The sequence below is a fragment of the Mustela nivalis genome, assembly GCF_964662115.1.
Source record: "Mustela nivalis genome assembly, chromosome: 4".
NCBI classification, from domain to species: domain Eukaryota; kingdom Metazoa; phylum Chordata; class Mammalia; order Carnivora; family Mustelidae; genus Mustela; species Mustela nivalis.
In genome coordinates this window covers 67716453-67740458 of record NC_139023.1, presented here as the reverse complement: position 1 = coordinate 67740458, position 24006 = coordinate 67716453, and the positions used below count along the sequence as shown (strand labels likewise).

The 24006-nt window shown below is 54.6% G+C and overlaps 1 protein-coding gene across 14 annotated transcripts in view; it reads right to left on the bottom strand.

Moving 5' to 3' along the window:
• Nucleotides 1–24006, bottom strand: part of GAK (cyclin G associated kinase) — a 56271-nt gene that overhangs the window by 13016 nt on the left and 19249 nt on the right. For all 14 annotated transcript variants that reach the window (XM_082727191.1, XM_082727192.1, XM_082727196.1 and 11 more), the window contains 12 exons: nt 22251–22376; nt 18571–18660; nt 17018–17153; nt 16584–16696; nt 14745–14835; nt 12806–12929; nt 5982–6031; nt 5307–5455; nt 4641–4763; nt 3621–3754; nt 627–821; nt 82–199 (listed from right to left, as the gene is read on the bottom strand). In XM_082727191.1, coding sequence (XP_082583317.1) covers nt 82–199; nt 627–821; nt 3621–3754; nt 4641–4763; nt 5307–5455; nt 5982–6031; nt 12806–12929; nt 14745–14835; nt 16584–16696; nt 17018–17153; nt 18571–18660; nt 22251–22376 — 1449 coding nt within the window. The remainder of the gene's footprint in view (nt 1–81; nt 200–626; nt 822–3620; nt 3755–4640; nt 4764–5306; nt 5456–5981; nt 6032–12805; nt 12930–14744; nt 14836–16583; nt 16697–17017; nt 17154–18570; nt 18661–22250; nt 22377–24006) is intronic.

Sequence of the window (24006 nt, the reverse complement as noted above, 5' to 3'; positions counted from 1 at the left end):
TTCTCACCGAACATTGGGCCCAAGAACCCTCAGCGAGAACCCATGGACTGACAGCCCAGGGTGGCCTGAGTGCCCACGTACCTTGGCCTGCAGTCTTCCTCCCAGAGTGGACCTGGCGTGGTAGATTATAATAAGCACGTCTCCTTGCACAGTTATGCCCAGGGGGATGACTGCTTTGCCATCCTCAATTTTGAAATCCCTGAAAAGCGGAAGAATGAAGAAAGGTTCACTTAAGTCACACACACAGCCTTCCAGAGAGCGGTGGTCCTGGAAGGCTGCGGCTCTCTGGCAAGAACCTCGAGCTCCCCTAACGCACCAACACTGAGATCCACACGCACTCATTTTGCTAGGCTTCCTGTCAAATTATTCTGGGAGGGGGTGTGACTCTGGGAATGGACTCTAAGAAGCTACTCCTCAGCACACCAGTCAGAGAACCTCTCACACCTGTCACCCACCGGCTGGGACAGGATCATGAAGCCTGTTCCTGCTCCGCACCTTGACCTCAGATAGGGCCTCAGCACTTTTCCACAGCTTGGCCAGACTTTCTCCTTACAAGTCTCCCGGAGGAGGGAAAGTGAATGAATCTGAAGGCCATGGAACACAGAGGCCCTGAGCTCGGAGCTCACCTCATCTTGTCATACTCCTGAGATGTGGTGGTCACACGCTCGTCCCCCACATAGACCTCGCAGAAGGGCCGGCAGCCATTCCTCTGCTTGCTGAACAGTGGCACAGGCGTCATGACCACGGCTTTCACCAAGATCGGCTTGCTGTGGGGCGTGATGGGCTCTTCTGCCACCATGTCACACATGTACTCAATGTACCTGCAGGGGCCAGAGGCACTCTACGTCAGCCGCCTGCCATGTCCCCGAAGCTCCAGTTAGCGCCCCACACCCAGTTTCTGACACGAGTACTCAATGCACCAAACAGCTCATTGCACCTGGTTTCCACAGACTCGAGTTCTCAGTGACACACAGCTCACCGCACCTGGTTTCCACAGACGTGAGTACTCAGTGTGACATGCAGCTCACCACACCTGGTTTCCACAGGCACAAGTACTCAGTGTTACACACAGCTCACCGCATCTGGTTTCCACAGACACGAGTACTCAGTGAGGTAGTCGGCTCACCGCACCTGGTTTCCATAGACACGAGTACTCAGTGCATCTGGTTCCCAGATATGGGTACTCAGTGTGTCTAACTTTCCTTGGAGTAGTGTGCTACAGTTTCATTGCACAATTTGTGATGTAATTTTCATTTGGTTTAAAATATCTTTAAGCTTGGGATGCCTGGGTGGCTCAGTTGGTTGGACGACTGCCTTCAGCTCAGGTCATGATCCTGGAGTCCCGGGATCGAGTCCCGCATCGGACTCCCAGCTCCATGGGGAGTTGCTTCTCTCTCTGACCTTCTCCTCGTTCATGCTCTCTCTCACTGTCTCTCTCTCAAGTAAATAAATAAAATATTAAAAAAAAAAAATCTTTAAGCTTCCCTTGAAACGTTTTCTTTGACTCATAGGCAATACAGGAGTAGATTAATTTTGAAAAATTTAGAAAATTTTCCAACTATCAGTTATTAATTTCTTTTTAAAAATATTATAAAGCAGGGGCACCTGGGTGGCTCAGTTGGTTGGGCAGCTGCCTTCGGCTCAGGTCATGGTCCCGGAGTCCCGGGATCAAGTTCCGCATCAGGCTCCTGGCTCCACCGGGAGTCTACTTCTCCCTCTAACCCTCTCCTCTCTCATGCTCTCTGTCACTGTCTCTCTCTCTCTCAAATAAATAAAATCTTAAAAAATATATATTATAAAGCAATCTCCACAGCCCACATGGGGCTCATACTCACCATCTGATGCACCTGACTGAGCTAGCCAGGTGCCCTTGTTGGTTACCAATCCTGGTGCAGCTTTATTATAAACACACCTCGTGGGACTGCTATCCTCCCGTGACTGCAGCTTAATGGCCCAGAATATGATCCTTCTTACTGAATGGTCTATGAGAGCTCAAGAGGAACGTGTCTGTTTTGGTTGTTGGGTGGAAGGGCCTTCAGATGTCATCCGGAGGGCTGCCCAGAACTGACCATCCAAGTTCTTGTTTTGTTCACTGCCAAGGCAGGAATGTTGATGCCTACACTATAACTGACTGCCCATTACTCCTTCCAATTCTGTTTTCTGCTCTAAAATTCTGGAATCCACTCTCACGTCAGTCACTGCTCCAGCTCACCTGGTTGGTTTTCTCGGCACCTGTAGGGTGCACACAACAGGCATCTGTCTCGAAGAGACAGGGAAGGGAGTGGCTTCCAAACAAGAGGCAAGGGTGGCCACTTCTGAGCATGGGTCTCACATGGCATCGCGCTAGGAGACTTGCTCAGGGAGCTCTCCCCCATATAACGGGATACCTACACTCCTCTCACTCACGCCACAAAGCCAGGATGCCCACACCCCATCCACGCCCATGCAACCCACCAACACGCTGAGCGAGCACAGAAGTATACCAGAGAGGAAGCAGCAGACTTTCTCAGCGAGGTTAACCCTGCAACAAAGCCTGGCCACCTGACCCGCAGAGGCAGAGAAGCACGTGTGGGCTCTCTGAGCCACTGTCTGCAGTGACCAGTCACGGGGCACCTGTGCCCCCACCCTCCATCTTCCTCTGTCTGCATGGGACGCAGGGCTCCTCCCAACAGGTCATCGCTGGATGCTGCTGCTCTCTTGTCCAGTCTGACAATCCCCCTCCTAACAGGCACGTCTAGAGCTCGACTGTGGAGGCCGGGTTCTCCTGTTTTCTATTTCTCACTTCTTCTTTGGTCTTTTCCTCGAATAAGTGAGCACTTTTTATGACTCCGCTGATTTCCCCTGCTGACTTACTGTCATACTCAGAATCTTTACTGGTTGCCTGGGTTCGGACAACGCCTCTGATGTCTCTCCATGGGGGATCTCCATAAGGGGGTCTCCATGTGGGGTCTCCAGCAGATGAAGTCCGGTGCGTCTGAGTGGGTTTTCTGCCTGTTTGTTGAGGGTTTCACCCTGTTTCGTGTCCTCTGAACTTTGGAGGTTTGGCATCTTGTTAATTTTGGGACTTCCTCAGCAACCTTGTCTGCTCATGTTGCCCTCCCCATCGTTCTGCCTCCTGTAAAGTCCCGGCAGGCCTGGCTGCCCAGGCCCCTTCCCGACCCCTCTCTGAGCTTCGATTGGGTGATGCCTCCGGCCCTGCCCTCAAGAGGCTGAGACCCTTCCCTCCCTGGAGTGCAGCCTCCACTAACCTGCCCTTTTCCCCATCTGGTGTCTAGTGTGCGAGACTCACAGTTTCTGCCTTTGCTGAAGTGACCACAGGCTCCTGCATCTTGCCCACCTTCTTCATTAGCGCCTTCCACACATTCAACAGTCACCTTACATACCCCGTCAGATACATTGGGGTCTTGTCCTGAAGCCACTCGGATTCCTGTCTGTCCCACAAGGGGACACTGTGGGTGTCCCTCTGGTGGCCAGCTAAGATTCAGGAGGGCACAGATTCCCCCAAAGGTGTGGCCTCACCCACTTCTGCACACGGGCCCCAGAATCTGCCCACCCCCAGCAACGTCAGTGACGACGAGGGTGATGTTGCAGATGGCCCTCCAGAGTGGGGCGCACAGTACCTCTTGTGGGACGGCCAGATGCCCGGCGGGCAGCGCTTCATACTGAACATGTACACGGCAGCCTCCGCGGTGGTAAAGAGCCGGCAGAAGCACAGGAAGGAGCAGACGGCAACAGCAGACGCGGCTCTTCCGTCCTAGGACAGACAGCACAGGCCAGGCTTGCACAGCCGCGGCGTCCCAGTCACATGCCTCCCTAGACAAGAGCCACAGGGGCTTCCCCCATCTCAGAACATACAGGGAACTTACGAAAACCACACCTGAAAGGAAGTGGGGAACTCAGAGTCCAGAAGGAACCTAGGTCCCTCACCATGCAGGTGGGAAACTGGAAATAAGGCTTGTCCTCAGCCACAGTGAGGAGGGCAGAGACGGGGGTCCCATGAAGCAGAGTGGCCTCAGTGCCAGGCTGCTGAGGCTCCCGTGGGTGCTGCCTTGTAGGGAGAAGAGAGGATAACCCGTGGGGACCCCTCGTGTGCTGTAGAGGAGGAAGGGGACTGCCTATGCAGGCAGTCTTCCCCAAGAAGCGGCAGGGACCCACAGAAGGTGTGGGTCCCACAAGGCACAGGCAGCCACTGCTCCCTTCAGGGTCTATGACCTGGAAATGACAGGGGCCATGCCAGGGCAGCTAGGCCTGGGGTCACCGCTGCAGACACCAGGGCAGAACCTGCTCCTCACAGGACCTGCCATGAGTCCACGGGCTGGCCCAGCATGTCCCAAACAGACCCCGGCCCTCCAGAAGCCAGCAGGCCGCATTCAGTGGCCTCTCCAAGAGCAGTCACTGCAGGTGTCCCAAGTCCCACCAAGGTTCTCCCCTGCCATCAGACAAGGTCTCTAATTGTGCAGAGGACCCCAGCTGCCCCACCGGCCTCCCTCCTCGGTGCCCTGGATCTCACGTCTGCTCTCGCCCCCTCAGCCAATCATGAGTTTCCCCGGAGCATGGGTTATTTCCTCTGATTTATGTGTTCTTCTCAAGCACTGCACCCCCCAAGGTGAAAGGAAGGGATGGGGCAGCCTCACACTCACCATGCAGTGCACAACGCAGACATTCTTGTGGTCTTGCCGGAGCCACGAATGCATGTTCCTGCAAACGCTGTACAGGCTGCGAAGGTTTGGGGCCCGCCTGGCCGCCCAGCCACACTCGGAGACCTGCAGGCAGAGGGCTTGGCTCTGCCTGGGTTCCCCGCACCAGCTGGGGGTGCAGACATAGGGTAGGGAGGAGCCCCACCATGGGCATGGGCTCTGGACAGATGCCACCAGGACCCCTGCTCCCGAGCTCTATTGCTCCATGATGTGTACCAAGCTACACAAACCTGGCAGAAAAACTGGAAAGCCTGCCCTTTCCATGCTTGGCTCACTCTAAATACCATGAAAGTGTCTGCATCCCCTGTGGTCATTCATTAAGAAAACCACATGGCCTCCCACAGGCTCACTGGTGAGGACCAACAAGGCCCCCTAGATTGGGGCAATTTTAGGGGACATAACAAAGCCCATATGACTGGAATCGTACAGAGAAAGCCCCTGTCCCCACCATCTCCTGCCATGTCCCCACATTGCCATACTCAAGCCCCCCACACCAGAACCCTGGGCTCCGCCTACTGCCACTGCTGCTGCTGGGGAATCCCACACATGAGTCTGAGGGCCGATGAAGAAAACTGTATGGAGTGAGAAGCAAATGTCCAGGCCACCCACCCGGTTATGAAACTTAGAGGACCGGTACGTTCTCGGGGACAGGTTGTAGACTGCATAGTGTCCCGGGTGCTTGGAGTCCAGAAACAACCGTACGTCTTCTATGTTATTCTTTATAGCTGACTCCACACCTTCTGCTGGGAATGACATCACTGAAAGAGAAAAGCCCGTGTCAGCCGCAGGCAGGACAGCTGGCCACTGGGACCCCTGCTCCTCACCTCCCCACAGCTGCTGACTGATCAGTCCAATGGCTGCCAGGAATGGACAGAACACAGACCTCACCACCCCAGCCACCCTTTGGAATCTCCAGACAGTGTCTCTGGGATGGGAAGCTTGGCCGGACAGCTTGAGGCACAACAGGGTCTCCTAGTATCTGGATTCTGGTTTGGGTGTTTGAAGACCCAAGTTTTAAATGTGCTCTGCATCATGCCCCTCACAATCTCCAAGTTCCAGAAAGTTCCAGAGCAGGGGAGAAGGTGGGTCAACGCTGGGACTGTCCACGGCAGGGCCTGGGGATACACTGGACAGAGGAACAAGTGCTCCGGGCCCCATCTTGGGTAAGTGAGTGGCTGCCCAAGGGCACCCTCTCCTTCCCCACCACTCACACCCTGCCTCCCGTGAGCCACTGTTAGGGAAGAAGCAGAAGCATGTCCTTATAGTTAACAGAGGCAAACATACCAGCAATTCTGGATGTGATGTAAGAGATGTCCAAGTCTCCCTTTGCATAACTGGAATTAACAAGAAGAGCCTTGGTTATTACAGGAAATTTCTAGAGTTAGGTTATGAAACTCTAACCAGAGGGAGTCCTGCAGGGGTTCAGGCTGCGGCTCGCGGGAACATTGTGTGTCCAAGTGTGCACCTGTCAGCGTCAGGCCCGTGTGTCCAGAGTAGAGATGGACAAGAAGTTAGAAACTGCAAGTGATGGACAGGTCAAGACCCAGTGCAAACTGACTGCCAGTCTCCTCTAAAGTCATATGGCAGTGGGAGCTGGTAACAAAAACGCAAGACAGCTCATCATGTCTGGCAAAAACTGAGTTCCAAGAGACAGAGAAGGCATCAGAACCAGACATGGCAGGGGCCTTGCCAGTACAGGACCAGGAACTAAAGAAGCTATGATTAACATGTAAGGGCTCTAACTGACAAAGTGAATAGCGGACAAGAACAGAGGGGCAGTGTGAACAGAGATAAAGGTTCCAAGAAAGGATCAAAAAGAAATGCTGGAGATAAAAACTGTGGCAGAATCGCTTCTCAGCCCTTTGGCTAAGACCAAGTGAAAAACTGGCAGAAATAAAGAATGCCTCTGAGGGGCTGATTAGCCCGAAGGTAGCAGAGGAAAGATCTCCAAGTTGGAAGATCTAGCCAAAGAATCCTTGAAAAATGAAAAGCACAGAGAATAAAGACCGACAAAATCCAGAACAGAGTCTCCAGGGATGGGGGGCAGCCACAAAGGTGCACCACGCATGCGATGGAACACAAGACTCAGAGAAGAGAAGAAACGGCAGAAATATGTGAGCTGAGAACGACTGAGAATTTCCCCAAACTAACGTCAGACACCAAAGCCCAGACCCCGGATGCTCCAAGAACACCATGCAGGAGCAATCTGTTCAGAAACCACGCCAACAAGAAGAGAGTAAAACATGTAGTGTGGAGAGAAAAAACCCCACCAGAAAAACCTAGAATCCTACACACTGTGAATTACCCTCCCCAAGTGAGGAGCAATAAAGACTCTGTCAGGCAAACACTGAAGGCATGTGTTGCCAGTAGACCTGCCTTGAAGACTCCTTAAAAGAAGTTTCCCTGAGGGAAGGAAAACACTTTGGTCGGGAAACTTGGATCTACATAAAGAATGGAAGTCAAAGAGGAAGACCGGGTAAAAAAAAACTTTCACTTTTCTTGTTCTTAGCTGATTTAATAGATGCCAGTTTGCTCTGAATAACAATGGCCTCAGGGCATCTGGCAAGCAGGCCATGTACGCACACTGCTGAAGGCTGGCAACGAGTGCCCGCGGTGGCAAGGAGGATTGGAGCTGGTGCTGCGGAGAGAGCAGAGCTGGAGCAGCTGGAAGTATGGGCCATGAACTCTGACGCAGTCAGCAAAAGAAGTTTAAAAAAAGAAATGTAACAGGAAAGAAGAGTCTGGAGCTCCGGTGAAAGGCTCAATCATGATCACAGAAGGCTGGGCAGAGCGTAGGAAGCGGGGACAGACATGCCAGGCACCCACTCAGTGACATGTGTCTGTGGTCTGCATGCACCCATCAGCTCTCCAGCATCTACAAACACTACCAAAGCTGAGCATCTTCTCATAGTTCATTCACAATCTGTCCCATTAACGCCTTCTGTGCCCGCTTCTGGTCTCTGAACCCACCGCACCTAATAGACACCGTCCCTCAAATACACGTACTCCCAATCGGGGTTGTACCTTTCTGGAAACTTGCAAGAAGTGTGTTTTGATGGATAGAGGGTTTTCTAAATTATGTTCACTAACCAACTGTTCCCATGGCTGCTGTAGTTTTATCACATGTAAAAAAATCTTCTGCCCCTATTTTAACTTTCTCCAAAAAACTGCTGTTGGTGAGATGGTAGGGTGGCTTAGTCGGTTGGGGTGTGCATTCGGCTCCAGACATGATCCCAGGGTCATGGGATCAAGTTCCGAATCAGACTCCCTGCTCTGAGGGGAGCCTGCTTCTCCCTCTGCCTGCTGCTCACCACTGCTTCTGAGCTCTCTGTTTCTCTCTCTCTCTGACAAATAAATAAAATCTTAAAAAAAATTGCTGTTGACAATGAGATCTTTTAACTAATTGGATATATATTCTTGGTCGTTACTGGATGAAGATTCAAGTTTTCCTTCCACACACAGGCGCCCATGGTCACAGCACTGCTCATTAACCAGACTCCTAGGTTTCATACGAGTCCCACATAACCAACCACTTCACCTACATGGGGACAGCGCTCATGTTTGAGGAAAAGTGACACACAATGGGTTCACCCCATTCTTATTTTTTTAATACACTCCTGGCAATTCTGGGTAACTTACATACAAACCTTAAGATCAAAATCTGTAAAAATATCAGTATTTTTATTTATATTGCAATAAATTTACAGACTGAGTGACACCACCTTCAAAAATTTATTCCCCAAACATGAACATGGTGTATTTCTCCATTCGCTTAGGTCTAATGCTACAGCTTTTTGTTACAGACCCAGCTAAGCAGTGGGGGATGCCTTCTGCATGAGGCAGAGTGAGCCGCAGAGTCTGTCCCACTGGCTTCGCACACAGCAGGGCCAGAGGCACCCGAACAGCTGGCACAGACTCGCTGCCCCACACACCCGCTGCACCTCCCACCTTCTCTCTGACAGCAGCCAGCAGGCATCTAGGAGGGCAGGAAAAGAGCCCTTGGACCTGGGGATGCCTCTCTGTTGGAGGCGACAGTCAGCCCTGTGCAGACCAACTGCATCTGAAATGATCATGAAGTGGGTAATAAGCAACAGCTTCCTAAGTGACCATTCAGGCACCTTGACAAGTGGATTCCAGAATTCATCCCAAGAAACTGATGTGCAAGAACAGCCGATATTCTGGGGAGGGCGGAAGGGGGCCCAGACAAAAGACTGGAATGCCGCCAGCTTGGGCATCAGCGGAACTGCTGCTCTTGTCAGGGAAGAATGGGACAAGAAAAATCCCCAAAGTAAGATCCAAATTGGTTAAAGACCCAAATGTACAACAATAAAACCATCAAAAATTTATTTACAACAGATTTAAGTACCTATTGTACAACATACTTAAAATATGCTCAAACCCTGGGCTAGGCTGACAGACCTAAGGCAAGCATGGACTTGCCGTCCTTTAACTGCAGCACAGGGGCACCTGGGGGCTCAGTTGGATGAGGGTCTGATTGTTGCTTTCTCAGGGTTTCGGGATCAAGCCCTGCACTGATTGGGCTTGGTGCTCATGGGGAGTCAGCCTGAGGTTCTCTCTCTCCCTGTCCCTCCCAGCCTCCCACTCCCTCACACACGCTCGCTAATAAAATGGAAAGCACCCACTGGAGGACAAAACAAACGAGAGGAGCAACAGACAAAGAGAAAGTTTTGGCCAATATTTACTTTTTTCACAAAAAGAATTAGTACATGGAACACACAATACAGAATGACATTGGTAAAACAAAATAAAAATCTCAGAAAAAGAGCTATGGATTAGAAGACAGAGGCCAGAAGGAGAGAAACACCTGTGGCCAGAGGTGCACATCCACGGGTCCTGGCCTCTCTACCTGCCTGGGTGGGTTGGTGGTGGGGAATGAGAGCAGAGTCAGGGACTCAGGGCACCTGTTCCTTCTGGGTCTAGGATGTGTCCACACGCAGGAAGAAACAATGCAAGACCACGCCCACAGGCTCGGGCTCAGGCCCCCGAGACCCACACTTCCAGAACACGGGCTTGCACACATAGGCCACCCAGGCAGGCCTCCTCCATGGACAGGCCTCCCAGGACACTGGGCCCACACACCCCACCATGAGGGCTCTGCCCGCAGCAGAGAGGGCTGTTCAGTGGCCCTGGCTAACAGTGACCAAGGCCATCCTCCAATGGACCCTCCCACGGCATGTTAGAGCCTTGGGGTTGGCCCCAGACCCTCTTGAGGGCCTGGAGCTCACCACACAGGACTGCATCCGGAGGGCTCCTTCTGTGATTGCAGCCAGCAGGCCCGACAAGGGGCAGAGGTGTGCCTGCCATCCACACCACGGCTGCCGGGCACTTGTAGTCACGGGCAAGAACGTCATGGCTGAGACAAGGGCTAGGACCGGTGCCTTCTGCCTTTTCCTGTCCACAGCTCTGCTTCTGCTCGTGGGCTGGCGAAACAAAGCACCAGCGAGGTTTCTGGGTAGACCCCCTGCGAACCTGAGTCCATCGGTCCCTAAGATGTTTCCCCTCCAGTCTGGATGCTTCTGACTCTCAGACACTCTCTCTGAGTCACACTTTAAGTGTGAACCCTGGACAAAAGACGGGTACAGGCCTAACCATGTACTCGCAGAGAAGCCTGCTTGACAGGCTGGTTCTTGGCTATGGCCCAGCGATTTTGGGAGGCCCTCACTGTTCCCAGAACTGCTGAGAGGGGACCCCTGGGCCCGGACTACTTGTACCAAGATGTGGTCTATGCTCAGACCTGCTTTCCCCCAAGAGTCTGGAGCCTGATGCATGCCAGGCAGAGGATGCTTGGGACCAGCTGAATGCAGGCCCTGGTGCTGGGTCTCTGGAGGATTTCCAGATGGACGACAACACGTCATCCATGCTACAGTGGTTCGGGTTTGAATCACAGGAGTCCCATGTGACTCCAGAGTTGGGAGGACTCAGAAAGCTGTGCCAGGCTCCCCCGGACTCTGCCCTACACATCTTTTCCCAGTGCTCTGAGGAAAACTCTGTGCCAAGTCCTGGGTGTCCTTCAGCAAACCTCCAACCCAGGGGGTGGTCTTGGGACCCCGAAACAGACCCTTTTTCTCTTGTTCAAGAAACCTTTGATATTGACAACGCCAGGCAATGCCTTGGTCTACCCTTGTCTACGCTTTGATCTCGACGGGACCCGAGGACGATGCCAAGTGTCGTCCCCGCCCTAAGGTGCATCTGCTGGCGTCTGCAGGCCACCACACCCGAGTCACCCACAGGATTCTGCTTGCACGGCCTGCCTGACGTGCACTGTCAGGGTTATTTCCTCACATTAACATCCCATTTGCAGTGTAAGACAGGTGCACAAATCTAGAATGAGTCAGGACATCGGCTCCGTCTGGGAGCACACCACCATTGTCTCTACCCTTCACGAAAGACAACTTCATATTCCTTTGTTGGTCGAAACTGCGTTCAAGAGCTCAGACAGATGCCCAGCATCCAGCCCTCCCCTCCAGCCCCACGGGGGCTCCAGCACCTCAGCCACACAGGAGGCCATGGGCAATGTCCATGTGGCCGCGGCCTGGTATTTGCTCTCCCCCCAAGTCCCACTGAGAAACCGTGAAATGCTGGGCCTGCCTGACAAACCCAGTAGGAAGGAGGTCTGCCCCAGTTCATGTGTGTTTCTGACAGCAGGGTTGAGTAGCTTCCTGCACATCCCACAGTCCCCTGCTCGTCATCCCCAGGGAGCTGCAACTCCAGAGCCCTCCAGTCCCAGGATGCCACCCTGAGACCCCGTCAACACCCCTCGCTAGAACGAGAGGCAAGACACGCTGTAATTGGCACACAGTGCAAGAGACAGCAGCCAGGCCCATGACACAGCACCACCAAGTGAGGCCTCCTGTCATCGGAAGCGCCACTGAAAAGCACATGCAGAAGGTAGCTAAGTCCGACAGTTGCTGGATGCTCCTCCTATCCAGGTTCCCAGCCCAACCCTTCTGCCTCCGTAACCAGAACACAAGCCACACTCGTCCAATGACTTGAGATTCCAAGGACCAGACACTGGAGAGCCCACACCAGAAGCGCAGACTCGTCCTGCCACCTCGGACATCACAGAGGGTCACAGAGGTGTTAACAGATGCCCTGTCTGGTGAGACATCTAGCCAAGTCTTTTCTCATTCCACAAGGTGCGACATCAGCTACGAGAACACCGAGCTACACAGCCCAACACAGCCCAACACTCACACACGTGCATGCCCACAAACACACACACACCATATGCAAGGGTGCACACGCTCATGCCACGTGTGCATGACTTCACCTACGTTGTCAACAGTGTGCACACAACACAATGACCATTGCACAAAATAAAAGAACAAGGGTAACAAGGCCAAGCCATCCCCACACTATCAAAGAGGTGACCCCACAGGAACACACCACCTGACCCCTGAGCTGAGATGCATGGCTCAGCACCCACAGACCTCCGAAACTGTCGGGACAGCAAGGGGGTGCCTCCTCAGGAGGGGACATCCCTGAGCTGGAGACCTGTGCCCACAAGGGCTCGGCAGCACCCAGCCTGCTACTCCCGTGGAGCTCCCGAGACAGAGCCGAGGGGCCACAGGTCAGCATCCAGCATGAAAGACAGCCTCTGGCCAAGCACACATGTAGTCCACACACTCTATCCAGCCCCAGTAAGTCAGCACTGTAACTAAGTGGGGCTGCACCGTGAGGCATCCCCGGGCCCCCCCACTGCCCCGCTCGCTCCACACCACGGAGCAGAAACTGCACAAACATTGAGGTGTGCTGTCACAGTGCAACGGGGACACGGAGGCAGAGGCGGCTCACTGTCTCCAAGGAAAACGCCCCCCTAAGGGGGAGAGGGTCGCAGTCCCACGTGAGGCACTCCCATGGGCCCCCGTGCCAGCCATGGCAGCGGTGCAATGAGTGGCTGCCGTCACCACATAGCGTAGAGCCCATCCCCTGGGTCTATGGACCCAGCGGTAGAGCCTGTGCAGACGGTGCATCCCAGGCTCACCAACTGCCTTAGGGCCGGGTCCTGCCAGGTCTGGAGTCGGGACAGAACCCCAAGGACAGGAAATCCCCACTACAGAGAGCCCACCTGCTGTGCCCTCACTTACTTGGCAACGGACTGGATGACCTTGGAGGAGGTGTCCTTGATGTTTGTGAAGAGGCGCTCAGTGCCCCCCCGCAGGATGTCCAGGAGCCCACCATAGGGCTGGTCATACTCAGCAAGCGCCAGGCCTGGAAGCAGAGATAAGTGTCCAATTGGGGCATGGCCTAGGCCCGGCTATGATGCTGCTCCCACAGGGACGCGAGCTGAGAAGCAGGACCAGCAAGGAGCACACCACATCCAGAAGCAGGCATAAGACCAGCAACCGGGCCACCCGTTCGCTCGAGGGCAGAACCTGGGCAACGTGAAGAGCTGGACCCTCTGGGCACACACAGCCCTCCATTCCCACCTCCATGACGTCCCCCCAACCCACTTGTAGCATGTACTGGACACCAGCTGGAAGGCCCCCATCACACTAACTCATGCTGAGGGAACCAACAAAAGGGAGGCAGCCTCCAGCTCAGAGGCAGGGGCACAAGTCAGGGGACATGGAAGCCGCAGACACTTGGAGGAGGGAAGGGTGGGGAAGAATATGCTGGGAGAACACAGAACAGGCCATGCAGCCGGGAGGCCTGCTCGGCTCCAAGCCAGTCCCAGGAAGGCCACACGGCTGGCCCTTGTAAACACCTGGGGCAGAAATCGATCATTTGCAGAGGCAGGGCAGCCAGGATGGAGCCAGACTGCAAACAGGCACCTGCAGACATAGCTGCCGGGCCGTGAACAGAGTAGCTACAGATGCAGGGTCCCCAAGGTTGTCAAAGGGGGTTCTGGTGGAAGAAGTTGGCTTGAAAGGAGATCAGCATGACCAGGCGGCATGTGGGCTGTGAGGGTCATCTGCCAGGACCTCCACCCTCTATCCCCAGCAGCCTATGACTGACGTGGCAGCACTAGCTGCCAGATGGCCTGGTCCCCACTGAGACAAGGTGCCGGCAGCTCTCAGACTGTAGGGACTGCCCCCGAGATGTGGCCAACATGGCCCACGTTTACACTGGCCCTTCACCAGGCAGTCTGCAGCCCAGCCCTGGCCAGGTACCAGCACCCCTCCGTGTGCAGCAAACAGGTGTGGGGAAGGCTCTTATCTTGGTGCCCTGAGAACCTCCCTCCATGGCAGCTGAGGCAGTCCCACACATGGGACGTTCAGGGAGGCGTCCAGGGCCCACAGGGCATGGACACAGTGTCCAGGGCATGGGAGAGCTGAAGGAGCCAGGAACTGGCTTCCACAGCCCAAACACTGAGAGCTGGGGGATGAGCACTGGGGCACATCCTGGCACAGCCTCCCAGAACTTTCCCAGGCATGGCCACACAGAGCTCAGGCCAAGGAGAGCATGGCTCGTTCACCAAACGTGAGCAGAGTTGTAAGGAAAACAACTGGCCCTGCCTCTCCTCCCACCAGAGCTGTGTCTACGCCTCCCAGCCAAAGCCCCCACTTGGAGCCCTCCGGCCCCCTCCAGCCCCATGGCTCCCACTATGGCTGTCCTATTCCCCACATACTCTCCTCCTAATGGGCTTCCCTCCTGCTCGCTACCCTTCGAGGTGTGCCCTCATCCACCTGGGCCATGGGCCACACCAACAAGTGACTGACAGAGGGGCCACAGGCCTCCACAGGGCTGGAAACTGAGCCAGCCACACAATGGGTGGCGATGCCTGTATGGCCACCCACAGCTGTCCTTCCATGCTGCAGAGAACCAGTGCTGTCCTGACGGCAAAGAGAGAGGACACTCACGTTCTTCTCCAGCTCCCTGGACCGTCAGTGTTTCAGTTCCATTGAGTTCTGGCAGTCCGAGACAATCCAAGCCTGAAGAGAATCCTGGGGACCCCAAACGTGTAGCCCATCTCCTGCTGTCAGGCCAAAAGCCCTGAGAGAGCAGGATCTGGGTGCCCTATGTATAGTAGGGACGCGGTAACCCCAGAGGCCAAATGGTGGGCACGAGGCAGAGGTTACTCACCTCCGCTGTAACCACCACTGCTGGAGCCCCCAGGAAGGGGTGGTCCTCGGGATGGGACAGCATTTCCATAGCCTCCATTCTGCTCGAGGAGCTGCAGTGATTCAAAGTGCAAACAGTCAACCTTCCCAGATGCAGCAAACCTCACGGATGGGGGCACCTGTGAGCCCCAGGTGCGTCTGCTACCACGTCCACCCAACTCTCCCTGATGTGCTGAACAGCCAAGGGGAGGACCTCCCAACTCTGAGCAGCACACTTAAACCAAAGACCACACAGACAAGGGGGCTACACACGCGCCTCGGAACACGGAGGGAGCAGCTGAGAGTCTGCCCCACTCTGCAGGTGCTCCCCGCTTGCCCACCACAGGCCAGGCTCTGCGGTGACATGGGATGGCAGACCCTTGGGATGACACACCTGTGGCCTCCATCAGCAGTGTGGCTGCCACAGAAGGAGGGTGGGGGGCTGTGTCTGTCACGAGCAAAGCCCAATGCCAGTGCTGGCTGGGGCTTCAACCCCAAGCCCGCTGGATGCTCGGAGCCCCTGGGCAAGGTGCAGAGCCCAACCATGTGACCATGGGACAGGCCCCAAAGCCCCACTGGGGGCAATCCTCAGCCCCCCTCAGCTTCCACACTTATTCACAAGTACTTGGCAGCACACTTCATAATTTCTGGTGGGGTTTTACAAGATATTACCAAGATCAAGCTTTACTACAGCAAGCTCAAGAAATAAGATATATTTGCCATCACTTCTCCTGAGTGTGACAAAATGTCTTTCTCTGTCACCTGGTAGGTTGTCAATGCTGATCCCCTACAGAGCCCCTACACACCATGCACACGCCCACCAAGTGTGAGGCAGCCCACGCCTGTTAGACGGGCCAGGTCTTCTCCTCGCCAAATCTCTATCTGCTTCACTGATCTCTGGAAGAAACAGAAAGACCCCTACCGGGACCCTCCACTTCCCATGACACCTTGTAAACCCTAATGAATGCTGCTCAGTATTGCTGAGGCAGTGTCATGAAGAACGTGCAGATGCTACATGGTTTTTCAAAATTGTTTCCACACCCCCTACTTAATGACATGGTGCACCTCTGCCTACAGCCCTCCTCCTGGGTTTCAGACTCTGCTCCTGTTCTCAGTCTTGGGGGAGCTCTGTCTGTTGCACTGTGGCAGGCTGCCTTATCATGGGGAAGACTGGCTCATTGCATGAACAGGCCCGCATGGCCCAGAGAAGAACCCTCCAAAAGGGGTTCAGTGTTTGCACAAGCAGATCCCAGGTCCCAGAAGCACTGAGATCAGAAGATGTGCAGCGGCCCACCCACCAGGGGCTGTGTCTGTCCAGCAGCACCTCTGTCCAGCCTGTGGTGAGGTCCCAGGGGTGCACACGGAGGCCAGCTCCCCACACTACCAGCCAACCCTCTGCCAACTCTTGGGGGAGCACACATCTTCGGTGGGGGGGGGGGCGCGTGAGGGGTTCTCTCTAAAGTGGACCCACTGGCTTCATCTTCCTCAGCCCAGTGTGATGACCCTCCCTGACAAGGCAGGTCCTCGTCTCTACCTCCTACCTGGGCCCCCAGGCCTGGGAACAAGCCCATGAGATACAGGCTGGGCATCAACCCCCAGCATCCCACAGTTTGCTGCCCCCATCCCTGTGACCCCACAGAGCAGCCCACCTCTCATCAGGTACAAAGCTCCCTCAGGGAACTCAGATCACCCCAGGCTGCGGAAGCTCCCCAACACTCGTGAGCCTGATCAGGAGCCATGTCTCCTGCCCCAGAGCAGACGGGGCCACTCACAAGACCATCTGGACCACAGCATCACAGGCCACACCTGGCATGGCCCCTACCTCAGTGATGGGAGACTTGGGGTTGACGTTCCTGGCTGCCGCAATCTCTTGCAGCTGGTTGACCAGTTCTGTGATGGAGAGCCGCTCCTCGGGGTTGACCTTCAGCGTGGCACCTAGGGCACAGGCAAGGGGGCTCGGGCCAGGGCTGAGGACAGCAGGGTTTGCTCTCCCTGAGGTCACGGACTCTGGAAGCCCCTTGGTTCACTCACACCAAATTTCATGAGTGAGCGAACTAGAACACAGACAGAAAGCCCCAAAATGGCACAAAGTTACCAGAATGGACCATTCAAAGCACCGAGAATTCACAAGGGGGATGAGCCTGGGGAAAAGCCCCCATCAGGGGGGCCAAGACACAGCCGCGAGAGACAGGGGACAGACAGGCCTGAGAAGTGACAGAAGGTGTGTCCCTCAAGGTCCCTGCCTGTGGGACTTACGAATGAGGTCGTGGAAGACGGAATACCGGGTGTCATTAGGGGGAATTGAGAACTTCCCATTGACTATTCGAAGTTTTGCTCCATCCTCAAAAGGATGCTGCCGGAAGCACAGCAAATACAAGATGCAGCCCAGGGCCTGTGGGGAGAGGGGAGGTGAGGGGTGAGCAGGTGGTGGGGGTGGAGGGGGGCAGGGTAGAGGGGAGGGGTGCACAGGTGGTGGGGGTGTTGGGAAGGGGGTACAGCCTGTTCTGGGGTCTGGATCCACCGCCCAGGACAGTCAAGACCCAGCTAACCTGTGGAAGATGGAGCCACACTCTGATCTGAGTTACGGGCGGCCGCAGCCCCCTTTCCACCCTCCTCAGGTGGGAACTACCAAGTTCTGAGTCGTGAACAAATAACCATGTCTTATTTTCACATCGAAACGGAAAGTCCTACACGCCAGCATCTGGGGCTGGCAGGGCCGCTGCGGGAAGGACTGGCCGTACAAGTGCACGAGCTACAGCAGCAGGAACACAGGAAGCAAATGTGTGGGGCCGTGTTGCCTGTCCCTTCCTCCTGCTGCTTCTCCCTGAAGCAACGGATGACAGGGAGGCGGCGGACCAATGGGGCAGCACGGCCCCCACACACATCCTGCTCTCACTGAGAACAAGCCGCGCTCTGAAGCACAGGAGAGGCCAAGCCCTCAGCATCCACGCCGTTTCCCTGTCCAGCTCCGTGTGCACACAGGTGAGTCCTCTAGTCCAGACATGCCGAGGGCACCTGTCTGGGATCAACACCGTTTGGAAAGAGGACACCATGGGCTGGCGCTATTATGAGAAACAGCTCTCACACACATCCTACCGACTCCCATGCTTCAAGGGCTCTCAGCACCACTCGGTGCAGATGCTCACATCCACAGCAGGGCCCGAACTCTGAGCCCTCAGGGGCAGCCTGGGCCTGAGGTGCTGCTGGCCCTGGTCTTAGAGAGGTAAGGCGGGGCAGCCCCAGGCCACTCAGGGCAGCACTCCCCAAGTTCTGCACCCTGATGCTGGACCCCAGGAGGGACACAGTCAGGCATAATGCCCCTGCCATGAAGGTACTGCCACAGGGTTTCAGAAAGGTGAAGGGAGCAGGTTCACCTAGGCATCAGGGCCTGGCACTGACTCTGGCCAGTGCCCGACCGGCCTAGCACTCCGACTGGGACGGCCAGTCCAGTGGCATGAACGGCCTCTCCAAAGAGGCTCTGGCCAGGACAGCAGATGTCCTTGCATCCGGAGGCTTCAGGTCCCAGCCTGCAAGCAGCAGATCTGCCACAGGAGCAATGTCCCAGACACAGCATCCCAGAGGGCCCTGTGGGATGCCGCTGCACGCGGACACCCCCCCAACTTTACTCAGTGTGTCTCTGCTGACAGCACTCACAAGTGACTCTTATGAAAGCAACGGGAGAAAAAAAACGAAGGAAAAAGGGACACCGGCAAGAACACAAGCAGAACAGCAGGCTGGACTCTGTGCCCAAGGGCCCCCTGCGCACCCACAGGTAGGGTGGCCCGGGCACCACCGCAGTGCAGCCTCACCCAGATGTCCTGCTTCTCGCCAATTGGGAAGTTCGAGTACAAGTCCACCATCTCCGGCGTCCTATACATGGGTGTGGTGTTCCTGGTGATCTGAAACAGACACATACGCTTCAGAGAAAAGGCCATATGCGAGGTCGGCTCCTTACTCTGCATGGCTGCTGTGACGCCTTCCAGAACACACTGCAGGACGTCCGCGAACGACATTCCTGACACACCACTGTGCTCCACTGCAACGGCTGGCCGCTTGCCTCTCTCCTCACCCCCGCTGCCGCCTGCTCTGTGGCGCCTTGGTGCTCGCTGGAGCGGCCACACCAAGCCTTCACTGTGGGTGTCCCAGCCGCCTGGCCCGTGGGGAGTCTGGTCCAGGGCCGTGGGTTGGGTCACATATATATGTCTGCAAGAGGAAGTGCTATTCCAAAAGAAGCTTTCTGACACGTTCTTATGGAAGCACTTTCTCTAATGGGAGAGAGAACTAAACCAAATCCACCCAGTTGGCCAGGTGTTTACGCCAGGAACGTTGAGACCCAAGTACACAGGGTGGGACGTGGGATGAATGAGAGGGAGGCTGGCGGCACAGCACAGCGGAGGCCCACACATCCGGCGAGGACAGGGTCTCAGTGCACAGTACGCACAAACACCAACCACAAGGCCGCAGACTCCAAGACCTCCGCAGATACACAGAAAGGCTGATAAACTGCTTTCCGCCCTCAGGTCTGCTCCTCAAGAGCAAGGCCCTGCAGAGGCCGGCCTCAGGTGGGTTGAGGGCGCTTGAGCCCCGTGGCCAATATGGGACCATGCACATGGCCTGTAACTCCTGCAACTCCTCAGGGATAAACGAGAACATGATCAAAGCGGCTGAGGGCCTCGAGCAGGCCATTCCTGAAAACCACACTCCTACACTCAGGCAGGATTCACTCAGAACACCACGAGGCAGGCGAAGCTGGGGGCACCATCCAGTCTAGATGAGGGGTGACAGGGGCACCCACACAGGACACGTCACCCAGTGGCACACTTACAGTTCTGCGCTGGCATGCTATCTGATAAGCTTCCATTAAAACCCCGATTTCAACATTTGGATTTAGTCACAGACCCAGCCACTGTGCGTCCGGGCTCACCTCCAGAGACACCCACATAAGAACCCACACAGGGGCTGCTCAGTGTGCTGCTGCCTCTAAGTCTGCAGAGAGCAGGACATCGGACACAGCCTGACAGTGAGCACAAGGTTCTGGCCAAAGGGCACAGGGTCTTACTGTCGAGGGACACAGGTGCACGGACCCAGGAGAGACCATGAAGGAGAAACAGCAGACAGAAGCCAGAAGAGCATGTGGGGCACAAGGGAACCAGGGACCTGGGGATGCACACCCATGTGCTCATCCCTGCAGGAGGACAAAGAGGGAAGTGTGTGGGCGATGGGGGAGCACCCTGCTCTCAGCTCAGTTCTACAAACCTGTGACTGCTCAAAAGGTCAACTCTATCAGTTAAAAAAAATAAAAATTAAAGACACACCCAAATATATTTCAAATGAGTAACAAAAGCACTTGGAAGGAGAGAGACCGAATCCAAAGCCCTTGGTCTGGGGTGCAGACTGGGGGGAGGGGGCATGCACAAAGCACACATGGAGCCGGCATTCTCGCCAGGATACTTGTCTTCTCTAGCAACACTGGGACTCTCGCACGTGTGGCAGAATGACAAGTGGATGCATAAGGGATGATGCTGGGCCACTCACTGGGAAAGAGGGACACCCCCAAATGTGGGGTGGGGCAGGGAGCCCACCGGACAGGCCAGAGTGGAGGTGCTGACTCAGAGGTGTGACTTCTAACAGAACGACACATGTGTAGGCCTGCACACACGTGCCCACGCACCTGGAGCTTGGTCTGTAACACCATCTCTCGCTCCAAGGTGACAGCCCTCCTCAGAGGAACACAGATGCCCAGGCTAGATGGGATCGGCACCTGCTGAGATCAGAATATCCTGCTGCTCCAGAAAGTAGACAAGGGCTCCAAAATGATGGGAGAGTGTCAAAGAACACAGGGCCAAGTGTGAAGCAAATCTGGGGCACTTTGGCACCAAAATAACTTAGGATTCCCCATGAACCAGGGTAAAAACGGGAGTCCCAAGTCCCTACGAATGGTCAGCACATGAGGGGTGGGGGCTCCTGCTATAGCAGGGTGGGGTGTGTAGCCGCTGCGGCACACAGTGGGGTCAGGAGGGGACACAGGCTGAGACTTATAGCAAGCAGACACCCCTGCCCCGCAGATGGAAGATGGAAGGAACCACCACCCAAAATAGGGGTGCACGAGACTTGGGGGGTGGTTGCACACTTCTGAGGGTCTACTCAAGTCCGTGAATGGGGCAGGACTCAGAGCCCGTGAGGTGGTTACTAAACCAACCCCCCACTACACGGGACCAAGGGACCCCTTCCCACGTCTCTGAGTCACTGTGCCCTGCCAAGCGGCTTGAGAACAGTCACACATTTGCACTTTGCTGGGAACAACTGTCTTATAAATATCGTCACACAGAAGTGGGAACGTGCTGCTTTGGGGTGATTGGACCCATCTCCCAACTGAGTAATGGAGCGTGAGAGGACAGACCCCCTTCCCTCGATGAGCACAGTACATCTAGGAACATGTGCTCTGACCCCTGACAACCTAGTCTGAGCCCGAAGTAGACAATGATGGACTCCAGGAGAAGCAACAGCTGCTCTATGCAGATCTGACCCCAGGTGAGCTTCTGGTAGGACAGGTCCTGACGGGCCGAGTGGGTGGCTTGCTGGCTCAAGGCCTCTGCCTCAGGCTCTTCCCCAGCAGGCTTGCCTTGATGTCCCCGCAGAGTGCGGCCTCAGCACCTCCCCAGCCCCATCAGTCCTTGTGGCTCCTGGTGTCCTGTGTTCTGTCCGCGTGTGCAGTTTCTGTGAGCTGCTCATCACAGTAGAAGCCGCCACGAGTGTGCAGTGCCGGGGCTTCTGAATGAGGGCACACCATGGAGCCTTCCTGCCCCTCCCTGCAGCCACGCGTGCTCAGGGCACACTCACCAATCCCCTCTGGGGTCTCCTGCAGGAGTCCCTGAGGTTTAACTTTAACCAATATATATTTTTTTAAGTAGCCGGATTTGGGATGGTGACAAGGTTCTTTGAATGGATGGTGGCATCAGCCGAGCAACCATGAATGTGCCTCATGCCGCTGGAACACAACTTAACAAAGGTTAAGACCACAGGTTCTACACCACATGTCTTTTACCACAATACGAAAAAAATACAGTTAAAAAAAAAAAAGCTGTGGGGTGCCTGGGTGGCTCAGTGGGTTAAGCCTCTGCCTTCGGCTCAGGTCATGATCTCAGGGTCCTGGGATCGAGCCCCACATCGGGCCCTCTGCTCAGCAGAGAGCCTGCTTCCTCCTCTCTCTCTGCCTACCTCTCTGCCTGCTTGTGATCTCTGTCAGATAAATAAATACAAATCTTTAAAAAAAAGAAAAGCCGAAAGAGGCACTTTTGGGATGAGATAAGTGATGGAGACATGAGATAACCCTCAAATTCGGTGTTTCCCAGTCCAAAGACAGGCCTAGGAGGTGAACACCAGGGTGTGACTCGCCTGTCTTCACAGGGCACAGCGTCACAGGAAGGAGATGCAGGTGGAGCAGACCAGGACGCAGGCCATGCCTCCCCCAGCCCCCACGCCCGCTCACCTCATCCTCTACAAGGGCCCGCCGCTGGGCACTCCAGCTGTAGTCAGGGTAATGCGATATAGTCGTGGCACTGCCAAAGTCACAGAGCTTGATGGTCCCTTGGTTACTGAGCAACAAATTTTCCACCTGCAGAATCCCAGAAGACATTCCTTATGAACTTGGGCTGCAGAGACCCCAGCTTGGGGGTTGCTGGAGAGACAGGACGGGGCTCCCCAGAGCACAGTGAGAAGCCTTCCACAAACAGGAAAACACAGTTTTGTAACTTCTTTCTGTACCTTTTAAAAACACATAACTCAGAAAAATAAAAGGAAAAAAGTTAAAATCAACCGCAAATCAAAGATAACTCCAATCAATAATATACACAAAAAAAGTTTAAAACAGTTAGAACATCAAAAATTAACATGCCATTTTAAAATTACTTAACCATGAATGTGCCTCATGCCGCTGGAACACAACTTAACAAAGGTTAAGACCACAAGTTTAATATCACATGTCTTTTACCGCAATACGAAAAAAATACAGTTAATAAAAAAAAAGCTGTGGGGTGCCTGGGTGGCTCAGTGGGTTAAGCCTCTGCCTTTGGCTCAGGTCATGATCTCAGGTTCCTGGGATTGAGCCCCGCCTTGGGCTCTCCACTCAGTAGGGAGCCTGCTTCCCCCTTCTCTCTGCCTGCTTCTCTGCCTACCTGTGATCTCTGTCTGTCAAATAAATAAATAAATAAATAAATCTTTTTTTTTTTTTTTAAAGATTTCATTTATTTATTTGACAGAGAGATCACAAGTAGGCAGAGAGAGAGAGGAGGAGGAAGCAGGCTCCCCGCTGAGCAGAGAGCCCGACACGGGACTCGATCCCAGGCGCCCCAAAATAAATAAATAAATCTTTAAAAAAAAAAAATTAAAATCACCCAACATATCAAGAACCCAGGAAGAGGGTGCCTGGGTGGCTCAGTGGGTTAAGCCGCTGCCTTTGGCTCAGGTCACGATCTCAGGGTCCTGGGATCGAGTCCCGCATCGGGCTCTCTGCTCAGCAGGGAGCCTGCTTCCTCCTCTCTCTCTGCCTGCCTCTCTGCCTACTTGTGATCTCTCTGTCAAATAAATAAATAAAATCTTTAAAAAAAAATAAAAACCCAGGAAGAAATCAAACAAAAGATATACAAAACACCTCTACTCAGTAAACTATAATTGAGATAAACTCTTCAAATCTAAAAGCGACAAGGAACTGGACCATATTCTTAACATGACAGGCACATATCCACTGCAGTCGCCCCAAGGCAGGCCCCAGTCTATGGGCCAGGATCATCTCTTGCCACTACCGGCTTCTGCATGGCCTGCACACCCAGGTGGTTGAGGAAACTTCCCTTCTGTGACATGGGTGCTTCCACAGCATGACCTGCATGGCCGTGCCAGCCTGCTCTTGCAGCCTGGTATACTATCCAGCAGGGCCAGCATGCAAAGTTGACATGTTTCAAGTCGGGCCTTTTATAGGAAAAGCCTGTCAAGCTCACACTCTGGGAGACAGTCAAGGCAATTTCAATCAGATTCTGGAAAGGTTTTGGGGTGGAACCTGACAAACTAATTCAAAAATTCACACGGAGATATAAATAGTCCCAAAGAGCTATGTGGCCCCCGAGAAGCTCCATTAAAGAAGGCAAAGGAGCACAGGGAGCAGGACTGACAGCCCCATAGGACATCTGCTGGGCGCCAGGCCCACGTGAGGTCACACAGGCACAGGACAGCCATCCAGGCAAGGTCCTGGA